The following is a 17,999-nucleotide window of genomic DNA, read 5'->3' as shown; positions in this document are numbered from 1 at the left end:
GGCTTCTTAACCATTTGGCTTGTCTCTCCTTGATCCTTTTGTTCCTGGTCACAGGAAGAGACATGAAGGGCAGGCACTATTGATCAATTTTGCAGTCAGAAAATATGGCACGGAGACCAGTGCAGTTGCACTTCTCCATATACGGTGGTACCTCGGTTCTCAAACAGAATTCCATTCCCAAAGCCTGTTTGGCTTCCAAAACATTCAAAAACCAAGGCACGGCTTCCCATTGGTTGCAAGGGCTTCTTGCACTCAGCGGAAGCTGCGTCGTACGTTCGGGTTCCAAAAAATGTTCGAAAACAGAAGCATTTACTTCCAGATTTTCAGCATTTAAGAACTGAAACATACGACAACGGAGGCATTCGGGAGCCTTGGTTCCACTGTATAGGACTGTCCCTTGGCTTAAAATTCAGATCATCCCCTTCCAGATCAGGCATTCACCTAAGGATTGCTGTGCAACACCTTTCACTGGCTTAGTGAACATGCTTAAAACTTACATATATATTATTTCAAAGGGAACCAATGCTTACCAGTTCACAAATGTGATGCAAGTAAGAAACAAGCTGCCCTAATGTCTTGCCGTGTTGAATATGCAGCTGGCAGCAAAACTACATGTAAGGAATGAATGGCATGTAAGGAGCTTAGCAAAGAGTAAATCTCATTTCTTAGGTAACCCAACACGGGGTGCTGTATATGTTGGGCACCCATACATTTTCTGCACAAGGATCTGATATTGTTTGGCATCTTGAGAATCTGAACATTTTCAAGCATGTTTGCAGAGAAAATCCTGAGAGCGTATGTGTGTGTGAAGAAAGAGAGGTTGGGAAATGAGACGATGGCTCTATTAAGCAAAGGCTGTGGCTGTAGTGTTCCACACTGCCTGCACCTCTCTAAGATTTTGGATAGAACTGCTGAGACTTCTGGCCATAACATTGGTCTTTGTGAGCAGTGTGTCTAGCTGTAAACTCTACAGAATATGTGTGTGCATGATGAACATGCCCACAGAGGCTGCTCTGTCCTCAAACTCGTATCTCATAGCTGGCCCTGTCATATCTGCAGCATTCTCTTGGCACCAGGAAGCGGAGACTGGGAGAAACCAGACATAAAGATTTGTTCATGGAGATACTAATGACCATATCATAGCTGTAGATAGTAATGGGCTTGTGCTAGGTTGTTAGAAAAACTAACAAGCTTTTGAAAGTGTCTGACCTGCTTGCATTTATTTTCATTTCTGCATGATTCTTCAGAGGTGTTTTGCCCTGAAATTGCCCACTAAAATACATTAAATCTCTCCCCCCCTCCCAGTTCTTAATTGGGCTTTTGATGAATGTGGTGGTGTGCTTCGTCCTGCTCAGAAGGCAGTCAAATCTGATCACAAAACTTGTTCTGGCCACTCAGTCAACACATCCAAGAACCTTCAGCTTGTGTGGGTCCTCAGCTCCTCTCAGGGATGTCTGCAAGAGCAGTAGATTGGCTACATCCTGTCAGTGTTAGTTGTCGCAGAGGGAAAGGTCTGGGCTTCTTCAAGACACAACCTACATGTCTGGCTATGTACGAAAGCAACCAAGCAGGAACCATGACAATTGCTGAATGGACATCCCCAATGTCTTGCTTGAATGTAAGGGAGCATCCTTTTGACCCTTGCAGTTATGGTGGTGAAAAGCCCACCACATGCAGTGGCATAGCGTGGGTTGTCAGCACCCGGGGCAAGGCAAGTAATTTGCACCCCCTAACCCGTGGATTTGCACCCCCTAACCCTAACCCCCAGATGTTGCGCCCGGTGCAGCCGGGCCCCCCTGCACCCCCCACGCTACGCCACTGACCACATGGGCACAACATTGCTGCTGCTCTTTCTTCTCTTAGGCGCTCTTAAACAGGGGTAGGCAAACTAAGGCCCGGGGGCCGGATCCAGCCCAGTCGCCTTCCCAATCTGGCCCACGGAGAGTCCGGGAATCAGTGTGTTTTGACATGAGTAGAATGTGTCCTTTTATTGAAAATGCATCTCTGGGTTATTTGTGGGGCCTGCCTGGTGTTTTTACACGAGTAGAATGTGTGCTTATTTAAAATGCATCTCTGGGTTATTTGTGGGGCATAGGAATTCGTTCATTTTTATTTATTTTCCAAAATAGCGTCCGGCCTCCCACAAGGTTTGAAGGACAGTGGACCGCCCCCCCCCCCCGCCCCCGCTGAAAACATTTGCTGACCCCTGCTCTTAAAGGAAAAAGAAACCTTGTAAAGGCACCATGTGATGAAAGCTTCGGTCTCCTAGGCTACCATGTGCTATTTAGTTATTGCAGGAATAATTCGATCTGCTGCACTTCATGGCTTGTTAAAAACGAGCTTGTCGCTCTCTTCCTAGCTTCAAAACACTTTTTTGTGGTGGGGGGAAGGGAGACTTCATAATGATATTTTTTCTGAGTGCCAACACGGCCCAGTGGCACACTCTCCCTCATACTGAGTCTGCCGACCATTGCATTTAGTGTCTGATCCTTCTGTGATGTAACAGTTCCTCTAAGGTGCTGCCCTGGGGCACCTGAGGTCAGGATGCTGAGGCAACCGGAAGGAAGGGATTTGGCAGAGGGTGTCTCTGGGAGACCTGGGAGCAAAGCAGATTAAATGTGATTTAGGCATGCCCAAGGAGGTAGCTTTCCTCCAGAAATCCAGGTCTTTAATGACCTCAGCAGCCCTTAACCTAATTTGCTTGCTGCTCAAGTGCATGGTTTCATTTCAGCCTCTTGGCTGCTGTTTGCTGGTCACTGCTAACATTGGTTCCTTTATGTAAGGGGGGCGGGCATGGAATTACAGCTTGTGCAACATTGCTGGGAGTGGGTTATCGCTCAAGACGTGGGGGTGTCTTCCTTGAGACCGCAGATACTTCTGGTAAGGAATTACCTGTGTGGGATGATTACCACAGAGTAACAAACATGCTTTAAATTCAGATGCTAATGTAACAGTCATGTACCAGTAGATGTGTTTTTCAAGCAGCAGCACCCTGAAGGACAAACGTTCCCACTAAATGTAAGAAGAGAAAATAAAAATAAAAATGCAACCCTCATAAACTGAGTTAACCGAGACAAGATGGTTAAGGGACCACCAGCTAGTTTTGTTCTGGGTCCCCTTTCTAATTTTCTTTCTTCTCTTCACCCTGATTGTTTTCAGCCATTTTAGGAAGGGGGTACTGGTACAAAATACTTCAAAAATATCAGGCAGACCTCTGTGGCACCTGCCATTCCAGTTTTGTTTTGCACACTTCATGAGATTTGGTTATTTGTACACATTTTAAGGATAATCTAAGAAACTGAGAGGCAAGCAAGGACTCCACGCAAGACTGCTCTGAAGCTATTGGGTCAATAATATTTACAAGATAGCAAATTACCCATGGTCAGTCCACATAATTAAGCAACAGTTCTAACAAAAACTGTTCGTACAAAACTTCCTCAGAAGTTATACGTTACTGCCTGTATCGAAGTATCATCCGGACTGGTTTGTGCAGAGGTCATAAGACACTGCCAGCATTCTGCTGTTATCTTGTACTTTCTGGTGCAATTTCCCATCCCTTTTCTTATCTGCCTTTTTGTGGTTAAAAAAAATGACAGAGTAGTTGCACTCGAAGGTGTCGGAAGGCAACCAAATCTGGAGGAAATAAATAGCCCATCTGGAAATGCTGCTACGTTAAAATAATATTTACACTGGGGGTTGCAGTTTGCAGTCTGCTGCTTTTTGTGCTCTCAATTTGGCTGAAGAGATCCTGTTGCCAGGAGCTGCAAAATTGCAAGTGATGTCCTTTCAGGAGGGCACAGCTGTAATGCAAGGGGTATAGCATAGTTATGAATCCCACTCAGTGCCCAGTATGCTTATCAAAGCCAAAGCACTGTATTTTTCGCTCCATAAGATGCACCCGACCATAAGACGCACCTAGTTGTTAGAGGAGGAAAAGGATAAAAAAAAAATATTCTGAATGAAACAGTGGATATATTGTTTTTGTGGTTCATGCTGTGGCCACAGACATGATATGTGATTTGACGGTGAGTCTGGGGTAGCCCAATGCAAAATTCCTGAAAATCCATGTGGATCTATGCTTTGTAACCATGTTTTTGCATCATTGCAGCCCCATGAAACAGTGGGTGAGTGGTTTTTTTGGTGCAGGCGGTAGCCATGGACATGCTATGTGATCTGATGGTGAATTTGGGGTGACCCAATGCAAAAATCCTGAGGATCCATGTGCTTTTACCTCCCCCTTCCCAGGCAGCCTCCTTTATCGCTAGAGTGCCTTATCTTCCTCCCGGTCGCTTGCCAATCAGCTGCTCAGTGGCTTTGTTTCAACACCCCCTTCCCCTTTTCTTAAAAAAAAAAAGCATGACCTGCTTTTTGCCCCTGGGCAATTTGGTTCCAGGGCCCACGCATTCGCTCCATAAGACACACAGACATTTCCCCTTACTTATTAGGAGGGAAAAAGTGTGTCTTGTGGAGCGAAAAATACAGTAACTTCAGCTGCATAAAGGACTGGCTGAATTTCCAGGATTGTCTGGAAATGAGTTGGAATCAGGCATGTTTAGGATGTTGTGGTAGCGGCAGAGATTATACCACATTATGCTGTTGTTTGGAGATGCAAATTAGTAGCACTGGGCTGCCAAAACTGAAGGACGTGTCTGTGACTGAATCTTTGGTGGAGTACAAGAATTAAGTTAGACAATTGTTTTTTATTGGATCTATGGTGTGCGTGTGCATGTGTGCGTGCATGCGTGTGTGCATGTGTGCACACAAGCTTTCAATTTCCAAAGGGCAATTCTTCCAGTAGAATGGAAGGTAAAGCAAATTCTGAATTGGCATACAAAACAGCACAAATATAGGGCATTACTCATGGGTGCTTAGTATTTCTACCTCTGGCTATAGAAAGGCTACAAGCAGCCCTGCTGGGTAAAGAACAAAGGATAGATTTATGTATTAAAGGCAGACTCAGAAGATGCTTCCACTTCTTCTTACCCCCTGCCTAGACTCCTGTGACCATCTCATACCATGCAATAAAAGGAAATGCTTTTTTGTTCATAGGTGCTGCTTAGTCTGGCCTCTTTCCAGCCACAAACCTTTCCCACCAAAGGAGGACAGTTGCACAGTGGGGCAGAGGCTTTGAAGTTAAAAGTAGCTAGAGCTACCCTGGCCTGCGGCAATCCCTGGCCAATGGACTGGCCATACTGCAAAAAGAATAACAAGGTTTCTTTCCCTTTTGAAAGAGCGCAACAACCAACAGGTACCGTTTTTCCTGATGTAGCAACACTGAAAAACTTTTACCTGCCGTAGAACACCTCAAAGGGACAGAAGCCCTGTTGTGGATAGACACTGAGGGTGCATTTTTGCCAAAAAAAAGAAGGCATTTTCCTCTCATTAGGGCTACATTAGAAGGCTGAGCTAATGGCATGACTTACCTCAAATGTTTGCATTTAACATTTACTTGGCATGCCTGAAAGCGTAATCATTCTACCGTCTTCCATCCCTGTTTTAGGCCAGAGGGAAAAACCCTCTCTTGTTACACAGTCTGGTCTACATAGCAGCCACCTGACATCCATCTAGGACTGATGGAAGCTTATTTTTCCAACAGAAATGTGGCCAACAGTTGGCATCTCCTTAGCTACATACCTTCTCTCTTGTTGAAGATTTGGCACACAGCCAGTCTTTCAAAATGGATATATGACTTTCCGATCTATATGGTACTCCTCTCCCCATTCTACATACGGAAACTGTTAAAGGCTCTGCATGCAGAAGGTCGCAAGCTGACATCTCTAGGTAGAACTGGGAGAGACCTTGGTCTGAAACCCTGGAGAGCGGCTGCCAGTCAGTGCAGACAATACTGGCTGCGGTGGACCCAAGAGTTTGACTCAGCATAAGGCAGCTTGCTATGTTCCTAATATGCTCTATACCTTTGACAAAACTGGGAAAACCATGGCCAAGGGTAAGGATTACAATGTGATGGCCTCCTTTGCTGAGCTCTGGATTAGTAGAGGTAGCTTAGAAAAAGGTATCAAAGATAGACTGATCATTAAAATCTCCTAATTTAAGTGTTTGTCAGTACATGGGGGACAACCCCCAGCTGTGTTGAAAAGCATTACATAATTCTGCAAGCCATTCAGGAGAGCCCTATGGCTTGTATTCCTTCAAATATCCGTTCACAGTATAGTGGAACCTCAGTTTTCGAACTTAATCCATTCCAGAAAACCATTCGACTTCCGAAACATTTGAAAACCGAAGCATGCATTTCCGGAAGCAATTATGTCCGGAAAACTCAATGCAGAAACCGCATGGCATGTTCGGCTTCCGAAAAGCATTCAAAAATGGAAGCATTTACTTCCAGGTTTTCAGCATTCGAAAGCTGGAACGTTCGACTTCTGAGACGCTCAAAAACCAAGGTACCACTGTACCATTGCACCTTTACACATATAAACATCACTACTCTTGAGACTCGGTCTATCTCATCTCAGCATCCAGAAACATCAGTTTTCCATATACGCTCCTCCTTAGGTTGGACCAGACCCATACAATAGCAACATTACATTGTCTCTTGTTCATCAAAGCCGAGCTCCACATAGCTAAAAACTGTCTCTTTCCACTGTCTGGTCAGCATCGCAGCCCCCCGGTACCAAAGCTACACCCTCCCCTTCCGGCCTGCCAGCTCCATCCACATTCCTGTTCTCTGCAATGTGGTTCGCTGCATCACCCCCTGCATTGTTAATGTTGCGGGAGAGATGGTGGTTGTCTCCAGGGTGGTCCTCTGCTTCCGGAACATCTGATTCTGCTTCCTCCGTTTCACTGCCACCTCCACCTGCAGGAGGGTTCTCTGGCTGAGAGTTCTTCTTTTCCTTCCGGCTCAGGCAGCAGTAAGAAGCCACAGCCAGGAACAGAGACGACAACACAACCTCGGAGCCAGCCAGGTAGAAGATAACCTCGTATTTCTTGAGCGCATCCACCAATCGTCCTGGGGTTTTAAAAAAAGACAAAGAGAGAGAGCATAGCATAGCTGTATTATAGCAACCTCCCACAATTTCATGTTGATGCCATATTAAAGCACTTCCTCAGAAACTGGAAGCTGTGCTGCTTGAAAGCTCACAAAATGTAGACATCAAGGCAGAAAATGGTACCCACAGCCAGTATATTTCCCCCTCTCCTTAGTTCCATGCATTCCCCTGCCTGGTCACTGAAGCAGCAGAGATGGTAGGATACAACTATGGAAGGAAGAGGATGAGTAAGTTCTTTCTATAAGGCAGGGGTAGCTGACTTGTGGCTTCCCAGTGGCACACGATGATGGAAGCTGCCATCCAACAACATCTCGAGAGCCAACTTGGGTTGGAGGTGAATCTGGGCTGGCCTGTACGCACACAGCTCACAACCCTCACTTCTAAGTCTTACTCTCCCAAGTTTCTAGTGCTTAACTCTGTTCTCAATGCTGCTTCAGGGTTCAGTTAATGGCGATGTTAGGTAGCCCATAGGGCTAGCAGGTAGTGGGACTGTGTGCTTGTGGAAGAAAAGCAACAAAGGGAGAGTGATGCTGAGGGTTGCAAAGGTAGAGATCAGGTTCCTTGGGCCACCCTGGAACAACACACTTGGCAATAAATATGCTTTGCCACCATGTAGTATATTAAATGAACCAAGGGGGACTTCATAGGACTTTAAGGCATATGTGTGTAAGAGGTGGAGGGGAGTCAGAATGAAAAAGGATTTAGAGAAAAATAAGATGGCTGTGTCACTTACTCCCAGCACTGTCAGTCATCCCTTTTTAAGCCAGCCAAGAAACACACAGAAACTGGGAAGGCAGGCAGGCAGGAATGTGTGCTTTCCATAGTAAGTTGCCTGTTCTTCAGAGAGCCCATGTGCATAGTAAAATGTCAAGTGGAATCTACCTGCAAACTGGAGATGTCCTATCCTGTGAAATAAACCAGTATTCTGGCATGATAGGAAGCCACCATGTTAGGTCAGGTTGGCTGGAGAGAGAACAGAATCCCTAAGGTATTTGCAAGCTATTTCAGCAGGAATATTGGCATTTCCAGGAGAAACACATGGTTAAGGTGTTGCGGCACCTTCATGTGGCCAAATCCCCTGACACACACCCCTGACCTGACAGCCAGTGTGATGGTTACAGGGTCAGTCTAAGATCAGGGAAACCTGAGTTCAAATCTCTACTCAGCTGTGAAGTCCACTTGGTGGTCTTGGGCCAGCCCTTCTTTCAGCCTAACCTACCTTAAAGGATTGTTGTGGAAATAAAATGGGAGACGATCAGGCATGAACTCCCCAGAAGAAGAAGTGATTTAATAAAAATTTAATAAAATAATAATTTAATAATAATTTAATAAAAACTAAACCCCCAAACCCTGGCTCCTAACCACAGATATACTGAGACTCATCAGTGAGATGGGATAGCTTTCTGCACATGTTCAAATGCACCCTGCTCTTTATTATCACTTTTATGAAGTTTTTGTCTTTGGGGTGGGCTCTTTCATGGAAGCCCCGCCCTCAATTAAGCTCTGCGGAAATGAGTGCAGGTAACAGGTGCCCAAGACTTACCTGCAGAGGGTGGTCCGATGAGCACAGCAAAGGCCTCAATGAGCAGCACAAGCCCGATGGCGCTGGAGAACTTCTGTGACCCAATGATGGCCATGAGCACTTCAAACTGCAGGGCCCCCACCATCCCGTAGGAGATGCCAAAGAAAATGCAGAAAATGACAAGGGCCGTGTAATCGGTGGCCCTGGCACTGAAGATATCTGTCAGGCCATTGAAGAGCATAGCAAAGCTGAACAAGTAGGTCACGTGGGGCCGCACCCGCTTCAGCCCAGCAAGTATTCCGCAGGATGGGCGGGCAAAGATGTCTATGAAACCAATGATGGACAGGAGGAAAGCGGCTTCTTTGTCTGGCACTCCTGAGTCTTTGGCATAGTTGACTAGCAATATGGTGGGCACAAAGAGACCTAAGACCATGATGAACTTGGCAATGGCGTAAATGACAAAACCCCGGTTTTTAAAGATAGAAAAATCCAACAGCTTCTTCCCTTTCTTGGGCTTCTTCTTCTTCTTGGATTTATTTGACTTCTTGGCGCTGTCCGTGGTGCTGACAGCCTCTTCGGCCCTTCCTCCCATGGGCAGCATTTCTTTGGCCTCATATTTGTCCTGGGCTTCCTCTCCTTTCTTCTTCCTGTTCAGCTCCAGGGGTCTCATGACTGCTCCGCAGGTGCAGCAGTTAAGCAGGAGTCCCCCCATGATGAGGAATCCCCCTCGCCAGCCAAACTTCTCCAGCAAGACTTGGCCCAGTGGAGAGAGGGCTGAAAGGAAGACGGGACTCCCGGCCGCAGCGAGCCCATTGGCAAGAGGTCTGCGCTTGTCAAAGTAGGACCCTAACATGATCAGAGAAGGCTGAAAGTTCAGAGCCATGCCTAAACCTGTGGGGTATAAAGGGATTTGTGAGTAATAGGTGAGAAAATAGGATTGTGGCCTTAAGAGATGTACAGTGGTACCTCGGGTTACAGACGCTTCAGGTTACGTGATTTCGGGTTACGCACTGCGCCGAACCCAGAAGTACTAGAACAGGTTGCTTCCGGGTTTCAGCACTCATGCATGCGAAGAGGCACTAAATTGTGCTTTGTGCATGCGCAGAAGCACTGGATCTCGACCTGCACATGCGCAGACGTGGCACTGCGGGTTGCGAACGTGCTTCCAGCACAGATCACGTTCGTAACCCAAGGTTCCACTGTATAGGTTTCAAGATCCTGGTTTATCAACTGAGGTCCCCATTGCACAGCCAGTTCCTGAATATAGAATTCATCCATGCAATTTATAACACTGCAGAGTTATTTCAGACTATTATTTGAAGTTATATGTCATGAAGACAGTACCTCTCGATTGGGCTCCACTCAATCACAGAATTTGCAAAGCAAACACAGAAGCCTAGCTGATATCACCAATAATGCTCACAAGGAGCCCAAAGGAGCCCAAGAGGTGCACTTACCATCACGTGTATGAAAATGCTGCGAGCATCATGTTCTTTCCTCCTTTTTGTACTTTCACACCACTCTGACAATTTCTCATGCCACCTATCACTTCCAGATGCATTTCCATGTGACACTGCTTTCCACCCAGCCCCCTTGCCCAACACTAACCTGTCAGCACACCAGCCGTCAGGTACAGCTCAATAATGTTGGTGGTGAAGGAGGCTAGAATCATCCCAGAGGAAGCCAAGAGCCCCCCAACAAGCATCACAGGCCGGCACCCGAACTGGTTCACCAAAATGCTGCTCACCGGCCCTGCAGAGAATCAAAGAAACAAGAAAGGGAGGAAAGGCCTGGGTTAAATAAAAAGGGGAAGAAAAAGTGAAGCGACGTGTGATTTCCTGTTCTCGCTTGGGAGAAGAACTGCCTGAATGTCTGGAAGATGCTCTCTGGCACTCTTATACTTCATAGGCAAACGGAAAAGTAGCCCCACACCTCAAACTTCTGACTGCTGGCTATTTGTCTGCAAGCATTTTGTTCTCTGCCCCAGCCATTGACATTGCAATGTGCAAAGCAATGTCAAAGAATGCTTGCCAGCATTCAACCACTGCAACACAAGAAAGTTTACTCAATTAGTTATTTGCTTTCCCACCCCCCAGATCTGGGGGCCAGAAATGCTGTGGACTGCAGAGGTCTGGGGCACCAGGGCAGCTGAAGTTATAGGAATCCAGGAGGGGAGCTGGGTGAAAGCTCATTCTGCTCAGAAAAGCGGCAGACTGTCGGTGGGAATGAAGAGAGGTGGTTAAGGAGGCCACTCACAATAAACCAGTGAGATCCTTGGCTAGATCTTTGCTTTCATGGCTGTGTACATTTTATCAGCACAGACAAGGAAGTGTTTCACGGGACAGAGTCGTGGGATCCTTACCTGTTCCATACAACATAGCCAGCATGATAGATGAGATCCAAGCTGTGTCACTATAGCCCACATGGAAGTCATGCATCAGCTCCTTGAAATATATGCTCACTGCCTTTGGAAAGGCATAGGAAAAGCCAGTGATGATAAAGCAACCAAACAGTACTATCCAGCCCCAACCACCATCTGGAGGCTTTGCTCTTTCTGGCAGGTGGCCGTCCTCAGCATGGCCCTTCCCCATTGGTCAACCAGGGGCAGGAACTCGAAAGCGAGCGAGATGAGTGGTGCTGCAGGAACAGAAGAGAACAGAGGATGCAGATACAGACAAGCAGCTCCCATTGTCTCCCTTCAGCCTCGTTTCTGTTCATGTGCTTCCCCTCCCTCTTTCAATCTGAAGTAGGGCAATAACTATGTCTGAAGGCAAACTCATGCAAGGGACTAACAGTGCTGCTCAACAAGGCAATAGCTGCAGTAAATAAACACTGCAGCATCAAAATGTAGCGTAAAGCAATAGGAACTAAAGATGATTAATTAAGACTAAAATGCAACTGAAACACAATTTAAAATTCAGTTCAGATGTAAGAGGCCCAGTTTGTGAAACAAGTTGCTTGAAATGCCTGGGTGAATAAAAGGATACTTCCCCTTTCTCTGAAAATCCATAAAGATGGCACCAGCTGAACCTCTCTGAGAAGGCTATACCATAACTGGGGTACCACTGCCGAAAGGGGCCTCTTCCTGTTCCTTACCCACTTGGCTTCATTTGCAGGATCACTCAGAAGCAGATCTTAATATTCAGTCAGTATATAAGAGGGAAGTCACTCTTTCAGGGAATCTGGTCTCTAGCCACTTAGGTTTAAATCTCAATTCAACATCAGTAATACAACCAAAACCCAATGAATTGTTGTATAACATATAGACCTTTTCAATTTTTTGAGGGAGCTGGGTATGTTTAGCCTGGGAGAAAAGGCAACTGAGAGGAGATATGATAGGCATCTTCAAATATCTCAAGCCTGTTTTTTTCTGCTCTGGAGGATAGGGCTTGATCCAGTGGATTCAATTTACAAGAAAGGAGATTCCGACTAAACATCAGAAGGAACTTTCTGGCGGTAAGAGCTGTTGAACAGTGGAATGGACTTCCTCAGAAGGTAGTGGACTCTCCTTCATTAGAAGTTTTTAAGCAGAAGTTAGATGGCCATCTGTCATGGATACTTTAGTTGAGATTCCTGCATTGCAGGGGGAGGACTAGATGCTCCTCAGGGTCCCTTCCAACTCTACAATTCAGTGAGTCTATAATACTTTCATGGAAACAGCAAGAAGCAAAGAACTGGCATTTCTGACACAGCTACTTCCTCTGGACAGTCAGGAGACATAGCAACGCATCTCCAGCTTGGAGCCAGACTATCTAGGCTCTGACACTTTCTCTTTCCCCCTTGAGTTTCAGGCTTGTTTATTCCCCTCTGGTCCTTGGATTTCCTCTCCCACTCTTTGTCTAGCTTTAAATGTTAAAGTACCATGATCTGTGGTGTGATTAAAAACCATTAATACCATCTTTTGCTGAAGGCTCTGCATGCTGCTGTAACGCAGAAAACAATGGCCCCTTCTTCTGAACGCAGACAAATAGGCCAAAAGTTGTGACCAAGAGCACAAATTAAGCAATTATTGTGTGAGTGCATGCCAGACAGATTATTTGCCTGTGTGCAATTGCTATGGTTGAGTACAAAAGTGTGGGTGTAAACAGGGGATTGGAAGGGGGCAGTGGAGGTGTCTCAAAGCCTTAAGCTGGTCAAGAATGTCTATGTAAGTTTGCTACCCCCTCCGCAAGTTTTCCAATGCAACAACACATGACCTTTGTGATACTGAGCATGCTGGCAATGGGGAGGTTATTATAGCATTTGCATCAGGAGGCCATGCTGCCAGATCCTGGGGCGCTTCAGTGGCTGTGGCAACACCAACAGTGTCTTGCAGTACTGTAACTACCGTGGTACCTTACCTGTACCCTAGAGGAAGGTGCGTACAGCTTATGCCCATTGCAGGGAAACTCCAGGTACTTCCCAGGCACTGGGCTGCACCAGCACCTGTGGGATCAGCACTGGGCAAGTGCTCTTAGGCTGCGTTATCTCTGGGGTTGTAAGAAGGCATATTTCCCACTTCACTCTCTATTTATCGCATGCAGCTGTGCTTCCATTCTGTTGCAGTTCGTCTTCCACCTATCACGATGTTATTCACCTCACTGTCCACTATGGTGAAATTACGTAACTCACCTAATTTATGTAATTAGTTACATATTTTTTGTAATTACATTAGCATTGCATCATTCCACCCCATTCATTTCAGTGCAAAGGAAACAGAATGCGAATGGAGGGGAGGGGAAACCTAACATCTGTAGACTGAAAGCACCACCAACAGCCAATGCTGATCATATTCCTGGGATTTATTTCCATTCTGGACATGGGACAAATAGTAAGTAAGCATGGGCAATTTCTGCTCTCGTTTCCATTTTCCGCTAGTAATCTCTGGCCTCCCTAGTTGTCTCTGGAGGAGAGCCAACCCAGCAATACTGATAGAAGCTACAGCACTGGGACTTGGACTTTCACTCCCTGTTTCTGCACTAGATGTCAATTCAATGCTCAGGGCCAGTCCTACCATGAGGCAGAGTGAGGCAGCCACCTCAGGCGGCAAATGTTGATGAGCAGGAAAGAACTGAGTGTGCCTTGTGGCATGCCCTGCACCCTCTAAGCTAGCCCGCTGTCCTCAGGAGGATGCTGTCCCATTTGCCATTGTCAAAGTGACATTCAGCTGCCAGTCTGGTTGGCATTTGTACATGGAACAGGAACAGGTGCCATCCTGTCTTTTGCTTCAGGCAGCCAAATGTATTGAGCCAGCCTGGAGGACACTTGTGCATTTTTGCCTACATGCAAAGGATTCAGCAGGGTAGATCCTTTTGCAATGATGTTTTGTAGACCATATTCATGGCAGTTAATACATTATAGTTGCCACACACAAAATTTTCAGTGGCACAATAAAAAAGCAGTTGAGCTACAAAGTTATCTGCTCCACACAAATAACTCACTGTATTATGAGCCATCATTTAAAATGGCCTTTGCATGGGATCTATAACATGCAAACCAGGGGAGGGGAAACTCTGGCCCTCTAGATGTTCCTGGACTCCAACTCCCATGATCCATCGCCACTGAAATGCTGGCTGGGGCTGATGGGAGTTGGAGCCCAACAACATCTGGAGGGCCAAAGGTTCCCCAGACCTGATAGAAACCTGCCTTAGAAGCTTGTTTGCCCCCCTTTCTCTCAGTTTTGCTAGCCTTCATGGATACAGAGACAGGCTTCCACTTTACTTGTAAATTGCCTCAGTCTGAAGGCTCCAGGAATATAAAAATAAGCAACACCTAACAGCTGGGCAGCAGACTGAACTGGCACAAAAACCACCAGGTAACAGTCTTCCCCGTTTTGTATTTCTACTTAAATTATGGTAATTATTTCCACATATGCATATATACATATAGATCAGCACATGCCATTTTTCATGCAGATTGATGTCCTCTTTCATCATCTTCTTCTTCTTCTTGGTGATGTGTCTCCTCTTTTTTTTGGCCACTGTCTCTTAGCCAGAGGCCTACATGTACATATCTATACAGAGCATGTACACGCACACAGTCTCACATAAAAATAATCAGACTCCAGGGGAGCAGAAATTTCCCTTCAGGTCCAGTAATCAATATGGCTCATATGCACTCTTTTTAAAACAAGCCAAGACAACATAACCCAGGACACAGGGTTCCGCAAAATAAGGGACTCAACACAAACTCCAAATTTTGTTGCAAGACCCGGGAGGCCAGTTCCTGGGACCCCCAAACCTCAAACAGCAGAGACTCTCCACCTGAATGCACAAGCAGCACAAAGGAAAGCATCCAGAGCAAATTAGCTTAGTCTTTAAGAGCATCCCTTGCTCAGTATGTTATGACACCAGTATTCATCCTGAGTTGAAACCAGTTGGGCATCCTCCTTGGGTCACTAATTCCCAACACATATAACAATGCTAACACCTGACATACAAAATAGCATGCTCCATATTAAAATACAGACCTTGGGTGGGCTGTGCCTTCCCTTTCACTTTTTGACTTCCAAGGAGAAGGATCCAAGGAGCGCTTCCTAGTGCCTGGGGCTAGTTTGAAGAAGGAGGGGACAACCTTTCAGAACTCACTCCATGACAGACATCCAATGAGAACCCCTGGAAGAAGCCTTCTGATTTCTTGCATCCTTCTTTCCTAGCCAGCAGAAACCTCAGCTCTCAAAGATCCTGAAAGCCTGGTGCAGATGGTGGTCTTCTTGTGGTGATCAATAGCTGCTTCCAGGCCCTCCTCCAGAGTCCCCTTGGCTTTGTGAAGCCTGCAGCTCAAGCACCAAAGTGTTTACCGCATGGATGTGGGTCAGCAGCTGCTTATGTTTTAAAGTCGCTAAAGAATCATAGGTTGCTGATCTAGCAGAAAGAAACCACTTCTCCACTTTTAAGAGGCTTTCCCAGCCAATGGGAAGGAGCAGAGCCGGCATGCCTGGGCCACAATCCCCCTGTAATCCAGCTTCTCCAAAGTGAGAGGTAGCTGGGAGAGGGCAAGAGTCTTTAAGCTTCCTCCCTCTCTGCTCTTGAGGTTTTCCTGCAGGGTTTGAGGAGGGGAGGGCATTGGTTCTGGCTCCCTAGACCAGGGCAGCCTTATGGGACATAATAAAGCTACAGGAATGATGCTGGCAGGATGCCATCCTAGGGCATGACACTGACAAAACACAATCTCAGAGCAGGGAACATGCAGAGGTCAAGATGAACATCCCAGGGAGCCTCATGCCTCTACATTGTCCTATGAGAAGTAGTCGTGTTCAGGGTCAGATTCACCATAGCACTAACATCTAGACAACTATCCCATGCATTCCCTAACCATGCTAATGGTAAGTAAAGCAACAGCTCCATCTGCAGACAATTTAAATGACTTCACGTTGCATTTCAGTGCACCTAACAGATGCTTAATTACCATAATTTTTGCACCATAACACTCACTTTTTTCCTCCTAGAAAGTAAGGGGAAATGTCTGTGCGTGTTATGGAGCGAATGCCCTCGGGTGGTGGGGGAGATCTGCAGCAGTCGTGAGCAGAGGATCCATGGTTCCCCTTCCTTCCCTCCTCCGTGGTCACAAAGCATGGAGCCACATGGATCCTCAGGATTTTTGCATTGGGCTACTCCAAACTCACTGTCAGATCACGTCTGTGGCCACAGCATGAACCACAAAAATCATATATCCACTATTTCGTTTAGAATATTTTTTTTCTTGTTTTCCTCCTCTAAAAACTATGTGCGTGTTATGGTCTGGTGCGTGTTATAGAGCGAAAAATATGGTAAGTGTTTTTCTGGATGACCCGTTTATTGAACATTCATTCTGATTTCATTTACGAAAAGCTTATGCCATAGTTGCAGAGCACTTGTGCGTCAGTGGCATTCATCGCCCATTGGAACTGATTTGCCTGTAAGGCGTTTACACACCTTCCTGCAAGTCATTTGTTCATCCCATACTTTTCAATGCGTTTCCAAACTGCAAAAAGTCAATAGTGGTTTGTTTGTTTTTTAATGGATTTTAATCAGATTAGAATGGATTAATACCCATTTGGATGACGTCACAATTAATGAACTGTCAAGAACTCCTGTGAGAAAAACTGATGAATAGTTCCTTACTGCATGTTTCAGATTCATAATATCATGGGGGAGGGGGGCAAAATAAGCTTCCTTTCATGGTGTGTGTATGAGAGAGAAAACATCAAGATCAAAAGAAGGTATCTATATTATATGAATATTCAGAAATGGACAGGTATAGTCAGAAAGTCCATGTTTACTATGATGGCTACATTAAAATTCCATGGGGTTTGACTCTCTAAAAATCTACCTATCGCAAATTACGGGCACTTTATAGGCAAAAATCAGTGTCTTTTGAAAATGGTCACTGTTCTTTTCCCATCTCCACAGCAAGCCCCATGGTGCTATAGTATTGTAGTATCTTCGAGTGAGAGCCCTCTCTGAAAATACTAGTTGTGTGCATTCATTACAGTTTCCCGATTTTGTGCAAGTTTTTCTTTCTGGTGTATTGCAAGAAGTAGTTAAGATGTCTTCATATTTAAGTATTTGATGCTGCAATCTGCTCAGAAGTAAGTCCCACCGACTTCAAAATATATTGTGCATGGAATGCGACTGTTAACCTGTTGCGGGAGGGTTGTTGTTGTTGTTTTGCAAGATCAAGGGGTGGAAAAATGGCAGTCCTGAAAAGCGCACCATGGGAGGGTAGAGAGATTCTGTTGGCACAATATTTCTGAGGGCAAAAGCAGTGGGGGTGAGGTTAGGCCACCGTAGGGAGAAAAAAACCCCAAGCTGGCACTCATGTCACCAATGAGCCCAGGTAGGTTTTAAGACCTACCCTCACAAGTCCCAGAAGTGAAAGGCCTTGGTTTCTAATCCTCATAAGCTTCTTAACTTCTTTCCCTTCCTCACCCGCTTCCCTATCTATACATTCCTGTCGGGGGGGGGAGGGAGGAGTAAGAGCACAGGTAGGGAAGGGAGCGTGTAGGGGCTTTCAGAGCTCACAGACGGGGTTTAATTTCTATTAATAAGGCTAATCGGCTAAAGGAGCCACAGCAGGTCTCCCCCTGCTCCCCCTTCCACTCCCGGCCGCGAAGGCTCAGGCAACAATGGGGGGCTTGTGCAGAGGCCCACGTGAGGCCTTGAGATGCAGGCATCTCTGAGGGAAAGAAAACAAGCTCCCTTCTCACCCACTCCTTTTTACAGCAGAGAACCCAGTCCCGGCCACCACCACCGGGGAGATTTTCATTAAACCAGGTTTAAAAGATGACTGACAGGCGCTACACCTGGCGCCACTGAAGGAGAAACCAAACTCCACACAAGTGGGGAGGGCAGGGCAGGTTTGTGTGGCAAGAGAGAGGGTGTGGTGTGTGCCAACCCAGCATAGTCTCTGTTTACTGTAGGGAAAAGGTAAACGTCACATCTAACAGCGGCCCGTTCACCAGCTGCAGCTGTTCCAAGAAAAGGACAGCCTTGCCGCTCTGAAGCATGGCG

At 46.1% G+C, this 17,999-nt stretch overlaps 1 protein-coding gene across 1 annotated transcript; it reads right to left on the bottom strand.

The window, feature by feature from the left end:
• Positions 1-6,033: 6,033 nt before the first annotated feature.
• SLC16A8 (solute carrier family 16 member 8) lies at positions 6,034-15,493 on the bottom strand. The gene is made up of 5 exons (XM_081929200.1): positions 14,978-15,493; positions 10,892-11,166; positions 10,138-10,281; positions 8,551-9,420; positions 6,034-6,967 (listed from the first exon to the last, which is right to left on the bottom strand). The coding sequence occupies exons 2-5, from the start codon at positions 11,118-11,120 to the stop codon at positions 6,582-6,584; spliced, it is 1,629 nt and encodes a 542-aa protein (XP_081785326.1). The 5' UTR covers positions 11,121-11,166; positions 14,978-15,493; the 3' UTR covers positions 6,034-6,581.
• Positions 15,494-17,999: the final 2,506 nt, after the last annotated feature.

This window comes from Podarcis melisellensis, assembly GCF_964234715.1.
Source record: "Podarcis melisellensis genome assembly, chromosome: 10".
In the NCBI taxonomy this organism is placed as follows: Eukaryota; Metazoa; Chordata; class Lepidosauria; order Squamata; family Lacertidae; genus Podarcis; species Podarcis melisellensis.
The sequence above is the reverse complement of the archived record's forward strand: the minus strand, read 5'-3'. Positions and strand labels throughout refer to the sequence as shown.